The sequence below is a fragment of the Podarcis cretensis genome (assembly GCF_951804945.1).
Source record: "Podarcis cretensis genome assembly, chromosome: 11".
In the NCBI taxonomy this organism is placed as follows: Eukaryota; Metazoa; Chordata; class Lepidosauria; order Squamata; family Lacertidae; genus Podarcis; species Podarcis cretensis.
This window is the reverse complement of record NC_137180.1, coordinates 55,504,020-55,525,617: the sequence shown is the minus strand read 5'-3', so window position 1 is coordinate 55,525,617 and position 21,598 is coordinate 55,504,020. Positions and strand designations below refer to the sequence as shown.

Here is a 21,598-nt window from a genome sequence, read left to right as displayed (position 1 = left end):
GGTTCCAAGCATATGCATGAATGTGTGGGCAATGCCTGTTCAAATCTCAAGTCAGAGAAGGGCCTGAATTAATTTTTGGTACCTTGGGGGTAATACAGCACCACCCACTATGCAAAGTAAAACAAGACTTATACAAAATAAGAAAAATTATGATATCCTGCCCAGTTTGCATAACCTATACAGGGGACAGAAACCAATTCAATGGTGCAAAATTTGGAATAACAGGTGCAAAATTGCTGTTGGACAACAACTCCCATCATCCCTCACTAGCAGCACCAGTGGTCAGGGATGATGGGAACTGTAGTCCAACAACAGCTGGGGATCCAAGTTTGTGAAACACTGACAGGCAACCACTATTGGGCTAGATCAGGCATAGGCAAACTTGGCCCTCCAGATGTTTCGGGACTACAACTCCCATCATCCCTAGCTAACAGGATCAGAGGTCAGGGATGGTGGGAACTGTAGTCTCAAAACATCTGGAGGACCGAGTTTGCCTATGCCTGGGCTAGATGGACAGACACTCGGATTCAGCACAAACTAAAACGGATTATAATGAATTGAGTAATCGGCACAAATATGCATATGAGTAAATAATTTTTTGAAGAAAAAGCATATATAATATTTTTAACCAATACCTGCACATATGCCAGGAAGCACCATCTTAGAAGCATTTCCTACGTTGCAGGAAACTAGGGTGGTGGTGTGAATACCTCTTCTCAGCCATAGATTTTTGCAAACGCTTTTATTAAAATGAATTAACAAACTTGCGGTCCGATTAAAAATCTTTGGAGTGAATCATCTACTAATTTAACCAATTCATTGACTAGCGTGGCAACATCAATTGCCATGTCGAGGAAAGCACGAATAGCTATATGCCTGCAAAGCATTATTCAAATTAAATAGGTAGACAAGCAAGGTAAAGCTGACTAGGTGTGTGTGTTTGGGTGTGTTGCGGTTGCGTGCATGTACACACCCACACCCAAATGCCTTCAAGGGTCATGAGATCACATTAAAGCTCCTGGGGGGTTATGCAGCACCTTCTGCAAAGGACAGCCATATCATCCAAATGTTCCACTGGGAAACCATCCAAGTCATCTTTTAAACAATCCCTTACCAAGCAGAGTGAAGGCATGCCTGGTTTTCTCAAAGTCGTTTGCGTCATCTACTCCTTCGATGGATGTGTCTCCTCCCAAAGAGGTGTACAAAAAGTTTTCGGCAGGCACTGTGGGGAAAGAAACAGAGAGCGTTGGTTTCTAAAAGCGAAACACTGCCGAACGTCAGCTCCAGCAATTGTCAGCGATGATGGGAATCGCAGTTCAGTAACATCTGGATAGACAAAGGTTCCCCACGTGTGTGCTAAATCGTATTGAGTTTGACGTACTTCTAATGCAGGCTTTCTCAGCCTGTGGGTCCCCAGATGTTGTTGGACTACAACTCCCATCACCCCTAGCTAGGAAGGCCAGAGCTCAGGGATGATGGGAGTTGCAGTCCAACAACATCTGGGGACCCACAGGTTGAGAACCGCTGTAATCTAATGCGTTGACTTGGAACTCTAGATCACATCATGACTTTTTGCATCATGACTCCCAGAGCAGATGCACTGGCTTCATGGCAGCAGTCTCACAGCCACTTACTTACTGGGGCAGGTGTGGTGTGGGTACATCAGCAGGAATAATAATAATAATAATAATAATAATAATAATAATAATAATAATAAATTATTTATACCCCACCAATCTGGCTGGGTTTCCCCAGCCACTCTGGGCAGCTTCCAACAGAATATTAAAATACAATAATGTATTAAACATTAAAAGCTTCCCTAAACAGATGTCTTCTAAAAGACTGGTAGTTGTTTTCCTCTTTGACATCTGCTGGGAGGGCGTTCCACAGGGCAGGTGCCACCACCGAGAAGGCCCTCTGCCTGGTTCCCTGTAACTTGGCTTCTCACAGTGAGGGAACCGCCAGAAGGCCCTCGGCACTGGACCTCATGTCCAGGCAGAATGATGGGGGTGGAGACGCTTCTTCAGGTATACTGGACTGAGGCCGTTTAGGGCTTTAAAGGTCAACACCAACACTTCGAATTGTGCTCAGAAACGTACTGAGAGCCAGTGTAGGTCTTTCAAGACCGGTGTTATGTGGAACGCTCTATTGGCTCTCCCCACTGCCTCCTCACTGCTTCCTGGTAAGTGGCAGCAACACTGCTGCTGAGAAGATAGGATTGCCCCATAATGACTTAAGGAGAGCCCTGCAGGAGAAGTTCAATGGCCCATCTATTCTCAGCATCCTATTCTCAACCAGATGCCCGTGGAAAGCCTGCAAACAGGATTCAAGCACAAGAGCACTCTTGCCTCCTGTAGTTCCAGAAACTGGTGCAAGTCGCAAATCGGTCTCAAGGTATACCATTGTTGTTGTTGTTTAGTCGTTTAGTTGTGTCCGACTCTTCGTGACCCCATGGACCAGAGCACGCCAGGCACTCCTGTCTTCCACTGCCTCCCACAGTTTGGTCAAACTCATGCTGGTAGCTTCAAGAAGACTGTCCAACCATCTCGTCCTCTGTCGTCCCCTTCTCCTTCTGCCCTCCATCTTTCCCAACATCAGGGTCTTTTCCAGGGAGTCTTCTCTTCTCATGAGGTGGCCAAAGTATTGGAGCCTCAGCTTCACGATCTGTCCTTCCAGTGAGCACTCAGGGCTGATTTCCTTCAGAATGGATAGGTTTGATCTTCTTGCAGCCCATGGGACTCTCAAGAGTCTCCTCCAGCACCATAATTCAAAAGCATCAATTCTTCGGCAATCAGCCTTCTTTATGGTCCAGCTCTCACTTCCATACATCACTACTGGGAAAACCATAGCTTTTACTATACAGACCTTTGTTGGCAAGGTGATGTCTCTACTTTTTAAGATGCTGTCTAGGTTTGTCATTGTTTTTCTCCCTAGACAGCGTCTGAGAGAGGCTGTCCTTCAACATTTCAAACACTGTGGTGCTCTACCGCCTCTTGAGGCAACACAGTCCAGAGTGGTCTGGAGGATTTCAAAACAGCACCTGAAGTGCCGTTTTCATCTTCAGTAACATTTAGTCCAAATGGAGTGCAGCAATTTGCCATTTCCCATGACATGCTGATGGGGCTGTTCTGACCTGCCCCATGGCTTCAGAACGAGTCAAGCTGAAATAACAGAAACATGCACACATCTTGCACTGGAGAACAAAAAGATTTCTAAGTTGGAAATTAAAAAAATAAACCCACAGTTTGTTTTTCGACTGCTGGCATATGGGTGTAAACCTTGGCTGGACTGCTTAAAATGTATATTTTCTACCTGATTATACACTAAAAAAAACTTTTTTGTTTATGATTAGCTCAGTGGTTCTGCCTGATTAAGTGTGCTTCCAGTGAACTCCTCCTGAGGACAGCGAGCAAAGTCCTTTTCTTTCTAGCTTTCCGTTTTATCTCCCTCTAATCAAAACGGCATAGCTTTATTTGAAACTTTCACAGGGATTTAAACATCCATTTCAATATATGTTTCATGATGACTTGTGGACCAAGTAGGGAGCCCCCAAGGGAAGACGGAGGACTGCCAGAAAAAGCAGTGTTGTGTTTTAGTGAGTCCAGTGAAGGAGGGCATTTTAGCGCTTGTATAATGACTTCCCACACCTCTGAAACCTATGGACCCATTAACAAATGCATACCAGTGGGTGGAATTCTCAAGGATGGGTGAAAGGACGCAATGGAAAAGCATGTCATTTGAGGTAAGGTAGGGTGAGGGGAAAATATTCCTACTTACAGACTGCCCTTTTACCCTTTACCTTCACCATGGTGGGTCGCAAGAATGTAAAAACAAAAGCAAACGACCAATAAATAAAACCACAGCTTATATTATCATTTATTTATTTAATAACTGCCTTCTTCATTGGTCTCAAGACAATTTACAGTACAAAAACCAGCAACAAATGATAGGTTTTCACACAATACAGAAAAGGCACAGGCCTTTTAACTCAGCAGGAAAAGCTTACCAACAAACAAAAATATATTCAGCTGTTTCCAGAAAATCATAAAATAAAACCACAAAAACAACCAAAGGCAAAACAACAAATAGGGGACAGAAAGACACTCAACCAACCAACCAACCAAAGGCCTGGATAAAAAACTGTGTGGTGTTTTAATATGATATGGATTGCTCACACGCAAGTCACACTCAATGTCTCAACCATCAAGAGACAGGCATGCTTGTGCCAGCTTGCCATAAATACTATGTCTCCAGCGGGGGAGCCATGTCAGGTCTATTCCAACAAACACAACAGAAAGTTTTATGGCACTTTCCACGAAAGGCTATCCTGATCTGTAGGTATCATACTATAGATAAAATTATAAGATGGTTGTCATGCTGCAGTTCACATGGCTACCAACAGGTGGCCACAGCAACTCCCACAGGACAACAGACTGGCAGGCCGGCAAGCAAGCAAGCAGTGAGGGGCAGGGCAGGCAGCCCAGATGAGCTGTTTCAAGTAGAGTGGGAGGTGCTTCAGAGAGCAGTTTGCAAACTGCTCTCTGAAGCGCCTCCCTCCCTCCATTAAACATAGCTTGCATACACTCAGTAAAGCCAATAAAAGCTTAGATCACAATCACTTTGTTTTCATGAGACTGTGTCTATTTGTGTGTTATGCACACACACAGAGTACATTGCCTATACAGTGGATGCTTGGGTTGTGAATGTGATCCATGCGGGAAGCACGTTCGCAGCCCGCATCTGCGCACGCGTGGGTCGCAATTTGGCTCTTCTGCACATGCTCAAAGCACGATTTAACACCTCTGTGTATGCGCAAGCGCCGAAACCCAGAAATAACCCGTTCCGGTACTTCTGAGTTCGGCGCAGTGCGCAACCCAAAATCACGCAATCTGTAACCCGAGTCTGTAACCCGAGGTATGACTGTAAAACAAAAGGCGACCCATTAAAATTCACAGATGTGCATTTTATAAAATTCATTGCAATTCATTCTCTGTGGCGATTTGCCATTCGCTCCGAAGCATGTTCACACCAGCTACTTCCCCCCATATTAATGTACCTTTCCTCTCTTACACACGTGCTTCATATGCTCCATTCTCTTATCATTCTCTGTGCTACACAAAGGCCCACGACTTTCTCTATTTATCCTTCCCTCATCCCTGTCTCAGCCCCTCACAACATCCCTTCCTGCATACCACTTCCTCCTCCATTGGTGATGCTGCTCCCTCAACAGTTTTGGACCAAAAGGAAGGAAGATCCAACAAATGGTCTTGGGAATGTTTTATCGGAAGCGATTCACGAATGAAACAAATGACCTAGAAACAAGAGGAAGCCTTCTGTGCTTGCTGAAACAGCTGCTTCATGGCAAGGTGGTGCCATCTTGGCAAAAGCAACCCTTCTTGGAAGGGAGAAGCCTTTGACAAGGTGATTCCTTCCTCCCAGTTCAATTAGCAACAAAAGAGGAACAGGATATTGGGTGGGTGGGGAGAGGGAGGCAGGCATTAGAGAGAGAATCGGTGGGAATTGCCTGCTTCCACATTCATAGAATCATAGAATCATAGAATCATAGAGTTGAAAGAGACCACAAGGGCCATCGAGTCCAACCCCCTGCCAAGCAGGAAACACCATCAGAGCACTCCTGACATATGGTTAAAGACCTCCAAAGAAGGAGACTCCACCACACTCCTTGGCAGCAAATTCCACTGTCAAACAGCTCTTACTGTCAGGAAGTTCTTCCTAATGTTTAGGTGGAATCTTCTTTCTTGTAGTTTGGAACCATTGCTCCGTGTCCGCTTCTCTGGAGCAGCAGAAAACAACCTTTCTCCCTCCTCTATGTGACATCCTTTTATATATTCGTATAAGCAGTGTGCTTTGCACTATGCTCAGGACATGAAACATTAAAACAGTTCATGAGCTAGCTTCAGAAAACTGGGAAGAAAGAAGAGGGGGTCGATTGCGCCCCTTTTTCTGCAAGTCTTGGGAGTTCCCTGCCTTGTCATTATGAGCCTTTGAAGGAAAAATAGAATGCAAGGAAGAAGAAGAAGAAGAAGAAGAAGAAGAAGAAGAAGAAGAAGAAGAAGAAGAAGAAGAAGTAGAAGAGAGTAATAAAATATATTCCACTCTGCTTCTGGTCAATCTGCAAATTTTCACTGTTTTCCTTTCACTTATGGATGATGTCTTGAATGTTTGTGAGTTACACACACATTCACAAACATGCATGCAAAGAGAAAGCAGCTATATCTACATCTGTATCCAAGAATGAGTCCTTGGTTTGATTTCACCGCAATTTCAAGCACAGCCTTTGAATGTTCGGTCAAAGGCTCTTTCTTGCCCCTGGAACAGAAAACATGCCATTCTGAAATAAATGCTAAAACACCCACCAAGAGAAAAAGCCCAGCTGGAGGCCATAGAAGCTCTCTCGTCTCAAAAGCTTTAGAGGAGAAAGAGAAAACACAAATATTCCCCATCCAGTTAAATGCCATGAGGGGGAATAGCCTCCTCATGCTCTCAGCTTTCTGTGATTTCTAGGTTTTTCCACAAAGTGTTTCCCCTCCAGACACTGAAGTTGAGAGCCACTGTCATAATAGAATAAAAGAGGCTTTCTTTGTGCAAGGGGGTCATTTATATATGCCCCTCCTACCCCACCCCTATCTTGTTCTAGCTAGATCTCAGGGGTTTTTTGGGGGGGGGGTTGACAGGGGGGCTTTCATGCTGAGTTCAATCTTCATCTTCAAACAAAGACGAAAGAATTGGCTCCATCTGTAGCCTGCACACACAAACCAGTGGACTGGCAGCGGACAGATCTTCTCCTCTAGCAACCGAATCACTTACTTGCCTGCACAAAATTCCTCCCTGCCAATGGCTGCCAAATGAGTTGTTGAAGACGAGGCTGCCATAAAGAGCCATGCTATGGCTGCAACCCAAATGTACAATGTCTACATTCTGTTGGAAACACTCCCTGGGAAGGCTACCAACTTCCCAAGTCTTTGGAGCATCTCTCCAGTGGTCCTCCCTGGCTGTAAATCTCTCTCAGTCCAGAGAGATGGGTGATAAGCGACCCTTCTCTCCTGAAAAGAGCACCCTAGTCTTCTGGTTTATCATAGCAGAAGAAAGACTTAATTGTAGTTCTAAAACTACTTCATTTACAAAGACTCCATCAGCACGTCTGTGCTCTTTGAACACCAGTACAGAAAACTGTGACACATACAGAAGTGAAACTAACTTCCAACAGCACAGGAAGAGATAATACACACTTCCTTTCTCATGCTCTCTCAGACACTCACACGATGTATACAAAACATAGTACAATAGTAGCACTCGCTAGAGCAGCTCAGCTAGATAAAAATCCTAACACATTGCACTTTCCCCCTTGGAGGCAGGATGACCCTCAATACCAGATTCTGGAAATCACAAGTGGGGCGGGGGGCGGGGGGGGGGAGTTCTGCGGGTCCTGCCTGTGAAGAGGCAGCATCTGGGTGGCCACTGTGAAAACAGAATGCAGGGCTAGATCAGCCTTTGGCCTGATCCCAGAGGACTCTTCATATGTTCAGAGGAAAAAGCCCGACTTGCAGGTGCTGTTAACTGCTGACGAAGGGACCGAGCACCCTAGATGTTTTGAGCTGGATGCATTGCTCAGAGGCTGAATAAAACCTAAGAAATGTACGTATGTATTTATTAAATTTATACCTTGCCCTGCCTCCCAAAGGAGCCCAGGCAAATGATAAAACAATAAAGACATCTGAAGAGCAATCCTTATCAAGGCTGGGGCTGGGAGTGGGGTGGTGGCAAGGCTGGTGGAAAAAGCCATTGCCTGATGGCCATCACAAATCTGTTAATTATTCTATATGATTTATGTTGTGTTTGTGATGTTCTGTTGTTGTTGTTGTTGTTGTTGTTGTTGTTTAGTCGTTTAGTCGTGTCCAACTCTTCGTGACCCCATGGACCAGAGCACGCCAGGCACTCCTGTCTTCCACTGCCTCTCGCAGTTTGGTCAAACTCATGCTGGTAGCTTCGAGAACACTGTCCAACCATCTCGTCCTCTGTCGTCTCCTTCTCCTTGTGCCCTCCATCTTTCCCAACATCAGGGTCTTTTCCAGGGAGTCTTCTCTTCTCATGAGGTGGCCAAAGTGTTGGAGCCTCAGCTTCACAATCTGTCCTTCCAGTGAGCACTCAGGGCTAATTTCCTTCAGAATGGAGAGGTTTGATCTTCTTGCAGTCCATGGGACTCTCAAGAGTCTCCTCCAGCACCATAATTCAAAAGCATCAATTCTTCGGCGATCAGCCTTCTTTATGGTCCAGCTCTCACTTCCATACTGGGAAAACCATAGCTTTTACTATACGGACCTTTGTTGGCAAGGTGACGTCTCTGCTTTTTAAGATGCTGTCTGTTAAGTTATTTTAATGTGCTGTTTGTAAGGTGCTTTGTGATTTGCGTGAATGAAAAGCAGCATAGAAATGTAATAAATCAAATCCCATTATAGACAATGAGTGCGAAAGAGCTCAACTGAAAAGACTTGTTGGAAGGGGAAGGTCTTCAGTACGAAGACAGAGACTGCCGAATATCGAAGGGGAGGAAATCCCAAAGGGAAGGTGCCACCACACTAAAGGCCCAATTTCTGCATTGTGCAGAATGGACCTCCTGATAAGATGGCATCTGCAAGAAGCCCTCCTGCAGAGTTCAGTGGTCAACTGAGTATATAAGGGGTGAGACAATCTTTCAGGTACCCTGGTCCCAAACTGCATAGAGCTTTATATACCAAAACCAGCAGCTTGAACTCAGTCCAATAGATAAGTAGCAGCCACTGCAATTTTTTCAACAGTGAGGCAATGTGTTGACCCAGTATGCAGTCCCTAAGGTAAAGGTAAAGGTAAAGGTAAAGGTAAAGGTAAAGGTAAAGGTAAAGGTAAAGGTAAAGGTAAAGGTACCCCTGACTGTTAGATCCAGTCGCGGACGACTCTGGGGTTGCAACGCTCATCTCACTCTATAGGCCGAGGAAGCTGGCGTTTGTCCATAGACAGCTTCCGGGTCACGTGGCCAGCATGACTAAGCCACTTCTTGCGAACCAGAGTAGCACATGGAAACATCGTTTACCTTCCCGCTGGAGCGGTACCTATTTATCTACTTGCACTTTGATGTGCTTTCGAACTGCTAGTTTGGCAGGAGCTGGGACCAAGCGATGGGAGCTCACCCCATCGCAGGGATTCGAACCGCCAGCCTTCTGGCTCTGTGATTTAGACCACAGCGCCATCCGCGTCCCAATGCAGTCCCTAAAAGGGGGATATTTGCAAACAGGTGGTAGTTGTCACAAACGAATGGATCTAGGGTGGCCTTTTTTCAGGACTGGTTGGATCACACCTCTTTCAGGATTTCCAGAACAACTATCTCCCCGAAGGACGCATTGGCACATCCTGGATCCACTTAGTCATACCCAAACAGCAGCTTTAATAAGCAAAGAGGTGCAAGGAACACACATTGCTTGCATCAACTGAAACTGCATCAACCCAAGATGCTGCAGCAGACACTGAACTGCACACTTCACTAGAATCTGCAGTAAGTTTTGATGTCTTATGGAGATTGCTACAAAGGCAAGTGGGTGTCCAAAATGTCTAAAATGCCATTCCTTGGGAGTGGATGTTGCGTGTCGAGGTCCCCCAGGCCACCCCAATAACTCACACTTCACACATCAATTTTTGTTTAAGGTATTTGGCATGAATTTGGCCACAACTTTATTTAAATACACACACGTGAGTGGTTGCTTAGGCATTGGTTACGACTATCTGTCCTTGCCCCAGGGACAGAACTGACTTCCGGATTCCAGCGGAAGCCAGTCAAGGGGACAGAACTGACTTCCGGATTCCAGCGGAAGCCAGTCAGGGAGAACCATATTGGGGAGAAATGAAGCTGGGCATCAGTCCCTCATCTCTCACCCTCATGCCCCCTGGGGCTTGCACGGCCCAAGTCCAATGCCAGGGACTAGGAGGAAAGGGATGGCAAGCCCCTGGATTCCTTTAACGGAATTCCCTTTCCGCACCACCATTGGAGGGGTAGGCACTTACCCTTCCACCAACCAATTTTAACCAATGCCTAACCGCCAACCTTACAAGTTGTGACGATTTGCTACGCAGTAGGCAAAAACCAAATGGCAACAGCCAATCAGCCAAATGGACAAAATTCCTACCAGACCCCTGCCCCAAGGCAGACGACCCCATGACAGGCATAGCAAGGTCAGAGGACAACGAACCCCCCCCCCTTTTCAGGGAGGGTGGGTGGGTGATCCAGTGCGTGCAGCCCAAGAGAAGGCCCCAGGCTGCGAGCCCTGTATTTAAGACCTCTGACCCCTCCCACACTTTAGCAACATAACATTCTCCCCAGCAACACTCCTCGCCCAATCACAGCATGTGGCCAATTTGCCCAACAACCGTGGGGTGGCCTTTTTGGCCCCCACCACAACATGTGCTCTCTATTATGGAGAACATGCTTTAACAGACAATGGACAATGCAGAGAAACTCTGCTAGATAGCTATTTGAGGATATGATGGAGGCAGAGGACTGGACAATTTACTGCGTCTGTAGAATTAAATGGGCCAACACAGAGATCAAGTCTGCCAGATCTGCATAGCCCCACCCTTTTTCCTTGCACATAGTCCCACCCTGGGTTCCATTTTTTGGCTGCAAAATCTAAGAACTGATTAGATGGAATTTCAGATCAAACATCTCACAGTGCAAAGAATAAGAAAGCACATGATAAGGGTGACCGAATACTCAAGGATAATATACTCACTTAGGGAGAGTTCTTTAAATTCTGGAAGACTGGCAGAGGCACATAGCTGATAGAAGATGTGATAATTTCTCTCATCATCTGCCTGAGGAGTAAGACAGATTTCGTTTCAGAGATAAGAGCTTGCACTAAGCATAACCTGGAACACCCTCTTTCCCCCTCCTCCAGGCATATCCATGCCACAGATTCTACACACATCCACAGATGCCAGTTAAGGATTTGTATTGCTTTGTTTAGATGACTGCTGACAGTTTACGGATTATAAATAACTCAGCTTGTTCAAGTTTAGGTCCTTGATAACATCTGGTGGTGAACCTGCTCAAGTATATTTATATATTTGTATTTATATTCCACCTTCCCCCTCAAGTTGGCATACACAGTTGTTCTCCTCCTCCCTGTTTTATCCTCACAACAATCTTGCAAGGTGAGTTAGGCTGAGAGTGAGTGACTGGCTCAAGGCCACCCAGTGAAATTCATGGCCAAGCGGGGATCTGAATTCTGGTCTTCCCAGGGCCTAGTCTGGCACTCTAACCACTGCCCCACGTAGAGCAGAACTGCATTGTACACAGCAGTCCAGAACTACATCTCCCCTGCAAACATAGGCATAGAAAATGCAGGGTCCCATGAAGAAATTACACAGTAAACAGCCCTCTTTAGGTGTTACAATTAGGAACACTGTGGGGCATGGCCAGGGGGTGAGGGGAGAAAAGCAGAGACAAGTTGGATAGCTAATAATGTCTGAAGAGAGCTATAGGTATCACCCACCACTGGTATCAATGCACGACGGCTGTTTGCTGAGACCCACAGGAAAATATTGTCCAAAATGAGAATCAAACTAACCTGGAATACAACTCTCGATTTCTCCAGTAGGTATGTCCTCATGTTGGCGCCGATGATATGGTATCTTTTGTCAAAGCCAATCTGAATGTATTTCCCAAAGCGACTGCTATTGTCATTTCGAGTTGTTTTCGCATTGCCGATCGCCTTTATGCAACAGAATAAAGTATTAGGGGAAGAAAGATCCTTTTTGCAAGAATGTACATCCTCTCTTAAGTAAACACAAGAAACTTGCAGTTGCCTATAAATAAACAAACATGGTTACATTAAAAGGAAGAGAGATAAAGGTAGACAGAGATGGCAAAACATCTTGCATGTTAAGTTGTGCGCTCTTTAACATGACTACAGCACTATCCTACAGCTTCGGGTCTGAAAAATGGGAGCAAGAGCGATCTATTTTACAGGACTGCTTTTGAGAGCAACCAATGCATACTGCAACACCCTTTTAAAGAGTTAAGGGGTTCCAGGTGAGCGTTTATTCTGGAATTGATATTGCTCATGAACAAGAAGCACTGATTCCAGATTTGAAATTGCAGAATACACACAGTGCTGTAGTCACCATAATGAGCAGGTTGCCTTTCGCCATTAAAAGTGTATCTCCCCTTACTATGAAAATCCAATAAGTAAAAAATAACAGCCTGTATCACGACATCCCTGCTTATTTCCCTTCCTCACCTGAACACAACTTAGGCACGGCTCTCAGCAGTGCAAACCATATGCGAGGGCTTGTTTCCACCAATTCTCACATGTGGAAGGCATGTTTGATTTCCAACTACCAGGACTAGGAGGAGTTGCTTGCTCAAAACCTCCACATGGTAAAACATGCACCAGCCTTTTCCGCTTTAAAAATAAAAATAATATAGAGGTCTTGTGCAAGACCTGTACACATGCACAGAACAGAAAATAGGGAGGAGAGATTGAAGAAAGTAACCACACACACACAACCCGCTCCATATACATTCTGTCAAGTTCTGCCCATCGGATGGCAAGTGGCAGAAGAACGATGAAGATCTATGAGTTTTAAAAATGGGCTTGTCTGGAAACTAAAATGCCATTGGCCTTTAAGACTCTTTTGAGAAAATCACATTCATGTATGATGTCAGGTGTGGGCGAGGTAAGAGTGGGGCGTTGGAAGTTACAGCCAGGAGCTTAAGAGTGAGCTCCTGATGGCCCCCCTTTGTTGGGGGACGGTGTGCTCCCACTCTTTGCTACATACAGCCAGGTAATCTCCTTGAGCCTGCCGTGCTAATGGAGCGGGATGTGGCTTCCTTTCAATGGAAACCGCGTCTCCCTCCCAGAGCTGTTCTTTGGACCTCTGAAGACTGGAGGTTCAAAGAGCAGTGCAAGGCTGCTAGGAAAACAGTCCCATGCTGCTCCTTAAGCCTCTGATTTCAGGTGTTGTGTCCCCAAGGAATGAATTAACAGATCAGGGGTTGTCAACCTGGTCCCTACAGCCCATTAATGGGCATTTCAGGATTCTAGGTGGGCCGTGGGGGTTCTATGGCACAAGCTGAATCCTCCTTCCATCGAGCACTGGTGGGCGGTGAAGGAATGATCGCTGGGTGTGGAGCACACTTCCACCCAGAGACAAACCACAGCTGTCTGAACATCATGTCCTCTATCAAACCTTTGGCTTTCTCAGTGGTCTGCCATGTCCTGTCTGTGACCTTTGGCTCCTTTGTCATACATTGTATAAGGGGAAAATGACATGGTGGAAACAGGTGCCAAAATAACTTTGTACCACCCTTCTATCTTGGGATTGGAAGATGTGTAAAGATCACTGACTGATTTTGCATATTGTGCTAATAAAAAGAGTCTGGGCAGAGCTAGCTGGCAGCTTGCTTGTGCACAGCTCACCTGCATTACCAACTCCTGCCTCATGCCTCCACTTCAGGGCGGTAAGAAAATTTTACCATCAAGAAAGATGCATTAGTGGGTGGTAGGTATAAAAAGGTTGACTACCCCTGTACTAGATGATCTTCTTCAAGTCTTCTGAATGGAGACGATATACCCCCAAAGAGGACACGCATTTCTCCCAAAATGAGCTTCTAGTAAATGCTGATATTTTTTAGGGTGGCTGGATGCACTTGCACCTTTCCTCAAGCGGCATACTTGTAAATAAACTCAAATATCACAATGCGCCATAAGCTTCCAATGACCTCTTTCCAAAGAAAATCAAGGCTGGCTAAACATGTGCCCTTAGGAACGCCTCACCACTCAGAGGAGAGGGTGAGGATAATGATAGGCTCCAGAGACAATTTTATTGATTTGCTGTAAACTATCTGATAGTTTCCTTAATAATAGCAGCTTGGATGGAAGTGACAGAATAATGCCTCTTCAGCAACAGCACCCTGGCATTTTGAGAACCGGGATAGTGTTACAATGCGGGGGGGGGGGGGGTGTGTGTGAACGCATATAAATTAACACGTACAAAGGATTAGAACAGGGGTCCTCAAACTACAATACGCAGGCCAGATCCGGACCACCAGGGTCCTGAACCCGGCCCGCCTGGCAATTGCAGAACCCGCCACTGTCTAACGGGTCTATGGTGAAGGGAAGTGTGGCGTCCTGTGCGCAAGCGCGACTTCTGCATCTGGCGCCCATTGATACTGCGAGTGGTTGCATACCTGTCAACTTTCAGATTTGAAAATATGGGATCAGCAGCCTCAAAAATAAGGGATCAGCAGCCTCACCTGTCCCGGGGACAGTCTACGGGATATCTAACAATCCGGGATAGCACAAGGAAGCAGCGGGAAACGGCACTGGAATAAGGGAATTTCCCGCAAAAAAGGGAAGGTTGACAGCTATGAGTGGTTGGTTGGTTGGCTGGTTGTGGGGACAGGAGGCGGTGCACATGCAAGAGGAAGAATGATGCGATCCTGCGCACACGCAGCAGGCAGGCCAGCGCTTTTGTGCTCTCTCTCTCCTATGGCCCATGGCTGAGAGTTCCTTCAGCTGCGCTGGCACAAGGCAAGCGACTCGGGTGAGGCAGCTGCGGAGAGAGGGGGGAAGGTCGGCCGCCCCCCGCTTTCCCTTTTCAGCCATTACACTCTGAGGCAGGACAGGGAAGTGGCCATTTTGGGGGCAGGGAGCCTCGTTCCGCCGCCTGGCAGAACAGGTGGGAGAAGGTCCCGCCTCAGGATTGAGATTGGCAGCTGCTGAGGCATCTCTCCTCCAGCCTCCTTGGCTGGGGGTCAGCCACGACCAGGTTTTAGCAGTGACAAAAATGGAACCGGATATTGACCATCTCGTTATAGCCAAAAGGAGACCCGTACTTCCCATTGAAATTGTCATACCTCATGTTACGTTTGCTTCATGTTATGTTTTTTCAGGTTGCGTTCCGCGGCGACCCGGAAGTACCGGAAAGGGTTACTTCTGGGTTTCACCACTCGCGCTTCGTGCATGCACACAAGCACCAAATTGCGCCGCGCACCTGTGCAGACATGGCACTTCAGGTTGCGGGCTTTTCATGTTGCGAATGGGCCTCTGGAATGGGCCTCCGTACTTATAAGTTTATGTTGATTAAAACCATTCCTCATTTTAAATATTGTATTGTTTTTCCTGTTTTTTGTGCACTACAAATAAAACATGTGCAGTGTGCATAGGAATTCATTCATATTTTTTTCAAACTACAGTCCGGCCCCCAACAGTGTCTGAGGGACAGTGAACTGGCTCCCTGCTTAAAAAGTCTGAGGACCCCTGGATTAGAGAAACCAGATGCCTTATATTCTGTAGGTAAACCTTTTACTTCTTACATGGAAAGGAAGTGAAAGTAAACTCTGAGGATGATCTCTCTCTAAATCACATTCAGAGTAAACCCATTGAAATGAGCAGACTTCCTATTACCGATTCCAGTGGGTTTATTCTGTGCATGACTAATGTTGGGTATCAACTTAAATTATCGTGCATTTTTAGTCTATATAAACATCTACCTCTTTATATGATGGTATTATACTGACCATAAAAATAATGGAGTCAATATTTTAAATGGGAAAGACTTCTCCCTATTTATGTCATCTATCTGCTTTTCAGGTATTTTTTAAAACATAAGATGTTTAAAAAGTGTTATATATGTGAATGGTTGTAATACAGTGGTACCTCGGGTTAAGTACTTAATTCATTCCGGAGGTCCGTTCTTAACCTGAAACTATTCTTAACCTGAAGCACCACTTTAGCTAATGGGGCCTCCTGCTGCTGCCGCGCCGCCGGAGCCCGATTTCTGTTCTTATCCTGAAGCAAAGTTCTTAACCTGAAGCACTATTTCTGGGTTAACGGAGTCTGTAACCTGCAGCGTATGTAACCTGAAGCGTATGCAACCCGAGGTAGCACTGTAGTTGTTTTTATCGTTTACATCTTTATGCCACTCTTCCATTGTATGAAAACCTATCATTAGATAAAAATTGGGCCATTCCCAACTCCTCAATTTTATTTTCACAACAACCCTGTGAGGAAGGGTTTGACAGAGAGGTAGCTTCATAGCTGAGCAGGAATTTGAACCTGGACCTCCCCAGCGCTTCAGCTAGCTGCGCTGCAACCCAAGTCTAGGCTGCAGAGTAAGAAGAGATGTGAGACTTTATGCCATCCGACAGCAGGAGAACTCAGATAGCACAGGCAGAGGAGTCTGTTGTGTTTACAAATTGGGCAAAAAGCCTCAAGCCTCTCCAAGAGAAAGAGATGCAAATTCTTTTTTCCCTGCCTCTCCACGCAAGAAAAGGAGACCTAATAGCAAGAGTCAGTGAACAGAAGAGAGAAGCGGCGGCCACCCCAGGTCACCTCCCTGCATAATGCACGAAAAGTGCATTTCCTCCTAACAGGAATCCATCCAAACAATTTGACATAAAAGTGGCGGGCACGTGTCCCATTTCACAGAGAGGAGTGCTCTAGTTCAGGCATGTCCAATGGGTAGATTGTGATCTACTGGTAGATCACTGGACATCTTCGGTAGATCAGCGGTAGATCACTGGCTTCCCCGCCCCCAAAGAAGCTCAACCACTTTGGCTTCCCAAAAAAGCTGAACAACTTTGACCTGAACCCCCCAGAAGGGGGTAGATCGCTGACAGTTTTTAACTCTGTGAATAGATCGCAGTAATAATAATAATAATAATAATAATAATAATAATAATTTATTATTTATACTCCGCCCATCTGGCTGGGCCTCCCCAGCCACTCTGGGCGGCTTCCATAGAAACCAAAAATACAGTAAAATATCACACGTTAAAAACTTCCCTGAACTGGGCTGCCTTAAGATGTCTTCTGAATGACAGGTAGTTGTTTATCGCTTTGACATCTGCTGGAAGGGCGTTCCACAGGGCAGGCGCCACTACCGAGAAGGCCCTCTGCCTGGTTCCCTGTAGCTTTGCTTCTCACAATGAGGGAACCGCCAGAAGGCCCTCGGCACTGGACCTCAGCCTTCGGGCAGAACGATGGGGGTGGAGACGCTCCTTCAGGTATACTGGACTGAGGCCGTTTAGGGCTTTAAAGGTCAGCACCAACACTTTGAATTGTGCTCGGAAACGTACTGGGAGCCAATGTAGGTCTTTCAAGACCGGTGTTATATGGTCTCGGCGGCCGCCCCCAGTCACCAGTCTAGCTGCCGCATTCTGGATTAGTTGTAGTTTCCGAGTCACCTTCAAAAGTAGCCCCACGTAGAGTGCATTGCAGTAGTCCAAGCGGGAGATAACCAGAGCATGCACCACTCTGGCGAGACAGTCCGCAGGCAGATAGGGTCTCAGCCTACGTACCAGATGGAGCTGGTAAACAGCTGCCCTGGATACAGATTTGACCTGTGCCTCCATGGACAGCTGTGAGTCCAAAATGACTCCCAGGCTGTGCACCTGGTCCTTCAGGGGCACAGTTACCCTATTAAGGACCAGGGAATCCTCCACACCTGCCCGCCTCCTGTCCCCCCAAAACAGTACTTCTGTCTTGTCAGGATTCAACCTCAATCTGTTAGCCGCCATCCATCCTCCAACCGCCTCCAGACACTCACACAGGACCTTCACCACCTTCACTGGTTCTGATTTAAAAGAGAGGTAGAGCTGGGTATCATCCGCATACTGATGAACACCCAGCCCAAACCTCTCTTGGGAGTTGCCCCCCCCTCTAGTTGAAGAGATTTCCTGTTCAAGCATGGTTTAAAGCAGGGGTCGGCAAGGCTTACCTTGCCTGGACCAGTTCACTGCAGTGGAGCCCCCTCCGTGGGCTGGATGGTGGGCGCACGTGAGTGCGCACACCCGCAATTTCCAGTGTCTGCGTCTGCACAGATGCAATTTTTGGCCTCTGTGCATGTGCAGATGTGTTTTCCAGCACCGTGAAAGTGAGTCCCCACGCTGCACTGGTTTTGGTTCGGTTCGGGGGCCGGTAAAATGACCCCATGGGCTGCTTGTGGCCCATGGGCCTTAGGTTGCTGATCATTGGTTTAAAGTTATCCAGGAAAGGAGTTGCCCATCAACAGTTAGCAGCAGTTGGACAGCAAAATGAGCAGGTGCACAAAACTCACCTGGGTAAAGATGCATGCTGTTTTAATTTATTTCTAAGTTTGCACCTACGCATACATATTATGTGCTATTTTAAGCACATATCTGCATTATGGTCTGTCCTCTTTTTCTTTTGCAAATTGGGAAGTAGCCACCCAAACCATAAGCAAAGAGCACGTGTTCATTAGGAGGTACTTATTTAGCAGATTTAGACTCGGACTTGTGTTTAATTTTTTTAAAATGCTTGCTATTTAACACGCTTGCCTGGTAGCTGTTGGTGAATAGGAATTAAGGATCTTTACAATTTTATAATATGCAGAGAATAACGTGTGCTGAAATACCAGAGAGAGGAGCTGAGGGAGGTCCGGGGCGGGGGGGGGGGGAGGGGAAAATGGGGAGGAACAATGAGGATGATGTGTTTTTGATGAACTGTTATGTTGACATTCCTAATAAAAAATATTTTTTAAAAAGAGGGCTTTCCCTCTGTGACTAGCCCTGAAATACAGGCAACTAGCTTTTTAGCAGGTTGTAACCGAAGGCACGCTTTCGCCAATGGGGCTTCCAAAAAAATATATTGGATGTACGGTAATCCAAAAAAAAATAAAATGGGTTATAATCCAAAAAAAGGGACACACACTTCAGGGTTTGACGTGGTCGTAATCCCAAATGGTTGTAATCCAAAACAGTTGCAAACCAAGGTACCACTGTATGAACAAGCTTTTTATTAAACATCTAAATGCATAAAAGTGACCTTGAGGAGGGTCGCGATGAAGCTGCTTCAAAAAAACAAAAAAGTAGGAGTGGTGTCAAGTTCTCGGGTTAAGAATCTACCATGCAATCTTCAGAGATAAAATTGCTTCAGTGCTGCCTGCCCTTCACAAAAGCAGTGTGACTTGACCTGCTTGTCGCTATATTTGCCAAGGATCCAACATCACAGCAAAGTGGCAGAGACACTCACCTGAGCTTTGCAAAAATTCCACGAGAAAGTGGCTTTTCTAGCTTTACCTTGTTTTGAAGTAAGAGATTTATCTTCTCAGGTTTATAAACCTCTTAAAAGTTGTTTCCCCCCCATGCCTGAACAATTATCCTTCGCATCAGGGCCGGCTCTATCAGGAAGTGAAATGAGGCAACTGCCTCAGGCAGCAGAGGCAGGAGGCAGCGACTTTGTGCCTCGTCCTGCTTCCTTGCCTCTCTGGCCCACAAAGCCACCCAGGAACCTCCTGCTTAGCTCCACAAAGTCATCTTCTGCTTCCCTCCCCTCTTCTGCCACTGCGGCCCCAGCTCATTCTCTCCTCCCTCCATCCCCTTACTTGTTATCTGTTTCATCACTGCAATCCTGGGGGCCACCATCCTCAAGCCCCAGTCTCCCGCCTCGCTCTGAGGGAGGGGTCCTTTCACAGAACAAGGCATTCTGCGCGAGGTGGTCCAGGGGACTGCCTGTGTCACCATGGCTTTGCCACAGAAATGATACCTTAAATTCAAAAACTGAAGTGGCAAAAGTTACACCTCTCCCATGTCTTGCTTCAAACCCTCCTTGAGTGCTTCTGCTTGGCTGGAATGTGTATTTGGACTGTGACAATGCCCTTCATTGCCTGGCTGGACAAATGCGGTGTGTGTGTGTGTGTGTGTGTGGACACCTCTGACCTTTTTTGTGCATGGCTGAAATGAAGCCTACTGTACAAAGATGAGTCACACCTAAGGTTCCACCCAGTTTTGCATCTGGCCCTGCCTGCCTGGGATGTTGCCCAAGAGAGATTGTGCCTTTGAGCTGAAAGAGCTTCTCAACTACTGGCGCAGCCCAATTACTGGGCAGTAGGGTGGGTACCGAACATTATCCTTGTTTTGATGAGTACCATTTTATTCTTGTGGTGGCAACGGCAGCTGATTCCTGATGCCATTTTCCTCCTCCTCCTGTGTCCTGGCTGCCCTTAGTCTCTTTTGTCTCTGCTGCCATTTAACCTGACTGGCTGTGGTGACGCATGCTTATGCAAGTCTGTGAGATTGCCGACTAAAATACATGGAACAGCCCAGCCCAAGTGATGGTGAGGGCAAATAATATGAAAATTGGCATTGAGAGAAACGGCATTAGGACAACCCGAAAAGGTCGGCAAAGAGCATTGTAAACAAAACAGAAAGCACTTCTCAACTCCTGCTGACAGAAACACGGTTAAGAAATTTCAGAACACCCCTAATTAAAACATTTAAGTTATAGTGCAAGCGACAGAATGTGTTTTGTGCTTGTCACTCCTTTGATTTGCACCACCTAACTAAGCTCCCTGTGAGGTTCCCTCATTGGGGATTCACCTCCTCACGTCTGAGTTATGGTATCTGGTTTTGCTAATTCCATCCTCTCATCAGCGCTCTCTTAAATTAAAAAATCTGCCATGAGAACACAATCCCACAGGGACTGCAGCTTTATACAACCATCACATAGAATCTCAATTACTGTCATTCAGATCCGATCATCTGTGTTTAACAGAATAGGGAGGAAGGAAGCAATTATGTGATTGTTGCAGACAGAACCGTCTTCTGCAAACACCTTAATAAAACACAGGAGAGTGGCAGAGAACAAACCACTCTCGGAAAACAGAAGCAAGGCCCAGGGACAGATTAAAAGCACCGTTAAGAATAAGATCTTCCCTGGGCTCGATAGCAGGTAAGCAGACTTAACAGAATCTCATCACACAATTGGTGTTTTTTAATTTGTAATTTAAGGCAGCAATGAAAAGACCCAGAAGAAATGCAACTTGAGAGTTCCTGTTTTTCAGTTATGTTCCCAGAAGCATCTCATGTACAGATCGGAAGATGAAAATGCATTTTTATTCTGCACCGGAAAGACCTTCTCTGAAGTATCATATCAGCATTGGGTTCCACATACCAAGAAACCTAATATTGCAAAATTGAAACTGATTCCCTGCAACAAACAGAGGACATTGCATTCCCCAGGTGGCACACAATTAAGTCTCTGTTAGTGTACCCACATCCACAGCCTCTCCTCACGGCATTCCTGTCTTTTGTGGCTTAGTCACTATAATCAGGCATAACCAAAGCAGGATTTGCATCCACAGTACTGTTTTCCATGAATTCCTATGGGGGTAAATTAATTCACCCCCTTGTATCACAAAAAGAGAAAGGGCTTCAATCAAACACACCATTGATGACAGGGTGGTGCCTGCCCCTGCTAACACTAGCAATAGAAGGGAGCACAGTATGGCTTTTTGCCCCATCCCTCATTGCAACCAACTTATTTTGCCCCATAGCAAACAGAAACGACCACAATCTGTCTAACACAATCCCAACACTTTTACCTGCTCAAGGTGTTCCAAAAACTATGCGAGACTAGACAGGACCTTGGCCTGACCACAGCAAGGCTTTCAAGTTAATTTAAGCAGCATCCAAGGATCTTCCAAATTTCAAAAGGCCACTTGTCAAATGGTACACGTCCTTGCAAAAGGCATGAGGGTGGCATTGCTACTTTCTCCGATAGCCACATATCAGTGCATGCTTAAA

At 46.1% G+C, this 21,598-nt stretch overlaps 1 protein-coding gene across 3 annotated transcripts in view; it reads right to left on the bottom strand.

Moving 5' to 3' along the window:
* MYO5B (myosin VB) overlaps positions 1 to 21,598 on the bottom strand; it is a 320,955-nt gene that overhangs the window by 137,056 nt on the left and 162,301 nt on the right. For all 3 annotated transcript variants that reach the window (XM_079994667.1, XM_079994668.1, XM_079994669.1), the window contains exons 6-8: positions 11,616 to 11,759; positions 10,779 to 10,860; positions 1,115 to 1,222 (exon numbers count right to left, since the gene is read on the bottom strand). In XM_079994667.1, the coding sequence (XP_079850793.1) occupies positions 1,115 to 1,222; positions 10,779 to 10,860; positions 11,616 to 11,759 (334 nt within the window). The remainder of the gene's footprint in view (positions 1 to 1,114; positions 1,223 to 10,778; positions 10,861 to 11,615; positions 11,760 to 21,598) is intronic.